At 36.7% G+C, this 1,104-nt stretch overlaps 1 protein-coding gene across 1 annotated transcript; it reads right to left on the bottom strand.

The window, feature by feature from the left end:
• Positions 1-44: 44 nt before the first annotated feature.
• On the bottom strand, positions 45-1,078 carry LOC111386961. Its single transcript, XM_023011465.1, has 2 exons — positions 745-1,078; positions 45-352 (listed from the first exon to the last, which is right to left on the bottom strand). Exons 1-2 carry the CDS (start codon positions 1,012-1,014, stop codon positions 125-127), a joined length of 498 nt encoding a protein of 165 aa, XP_022867233.1. The 5' UTR covers positions 1,015-1,078; the 3' UTR covers positions 45-124.
• Between the last annotated feature and the right edge of the window lie 26 nt (positions 1,079-1,104).

Genomic DNA, 1,104 nt, shown 5'->3' with positions numbered 1-1,104 from the left:
AAATTAATCTATTGTAGTCTATCATCACTAGCAGTACAACACTATTGTCACATCATGTGTGATTATCTTAAACAAAAATCTTTTCTCAGACGCTAAATGGCACACTCGAGAAAATGTAAAAAAGTCACTTACATTTGCCAAATACAAGCCACAGAAGACGGCGGCAACTAAAGTAGACAGAAATTGCAAAGGAGTTGAGAAAGGCCAAAGCTTGTCTGAAGATTTCAATGTTGAAAGTGAGGAACTTGCTTATATCATTATACCTGGAAGATTTGCAATTGCTCATCATCTCATCTCTTCGTGGGCCAATCAAGTTGTCGATAATGGCTATGCTGGCAGTTCGCTTTCGAACCTGTAGTTTCAGAACAATGCAACTGTCTATGATGCACGTTCCAAAGTTGTACATTTTTTGTACATGTCGACTTGTAAATCCTATTATTCCTTTTCACAATTTGCTTTCCTAGAGAATGTGTATTTTTTACATTCAAACTTAGAATTCAATCATTATTTACGAAATCCATCAGTATTGTATTATTGCATATGCCTTTGCCTCTAAGAATCCTGCACCGTAAAGATTCGTTTGACGTGAAGTATTGGACAGTACGATTTTAACTTCTCTTTTTCTTTATCAGGGACAGGATATCCAAGGTTAAGAACTCTCTTGGAACTAGTATAAAGGAATCTCTATAAAGAAAGAAAGATATGCAAATATGGAAAAATTTTGCACAATTTTTGTACTTATACCTTGCTGAATCCTGTTAAATTTCCATCCATCTTTGCATCAGAATGTGCCCATTTGACCGTCGATCTAGCTAAGGAATCCATAGGGTCGAGGCATCTCTTAAGAAGAGGATCATCTCGAGGCAGAAGTTCTTGGAACTCGTCCAAACCAAGGATGACCAAATTCACACCTCTAATCAAAAGAGTTTGAATTGCAATTCTTGAAAGATTTCTTGCTCCTTCAATGTCATTCTTGTTCAGTGCTTCAATTGCAGGCATTATAATATGCTCCATTGTTGGTTTATCTGGCAGCACAGCCTCCAAGCCCTAAAAAGAAATGCACCAAACTTTGTAATAAGTTACATAACTGGACAGTACAATCTA

The sequence above is a fragment of the Olea europaea genome, unplaced genomic scaffold (assembly GCF_002742605.1).
Source record: "Olea europaea var. sylvestris unplaced genomic scaffold, O_europaea_v1 scaffold38192, whole genome shotgun sequence".
In the NCBI taxonomy this organism is placed as follows: Eukaryota; Viridiplantae; Streptophyta; class Magnoliopsida; order Lamiales; family Oleaceae; genus Olea; species Olea europaea.
The sequence above is the reverse complement of the archived record's forward strand: the minus strand, read 5'-3'. Positions and strand labels throughout refer to the sequence as shown.

Coding starts and splice junctions, on each gene's coding strand:
- LOC111386961 (XM_023011465.1), bottom strand. CDS start 1,014: ATGGAGCATATTATAATGCCTGCAATTGAAGCACTGAACAAGAATGAC. Junction 353..744: donor ATTTAACAGGATTCAGCAAG/GTATAAGTACAA, acceptor CTGAAACTACAG/GTTCGAAAGCGAACTGCCAG.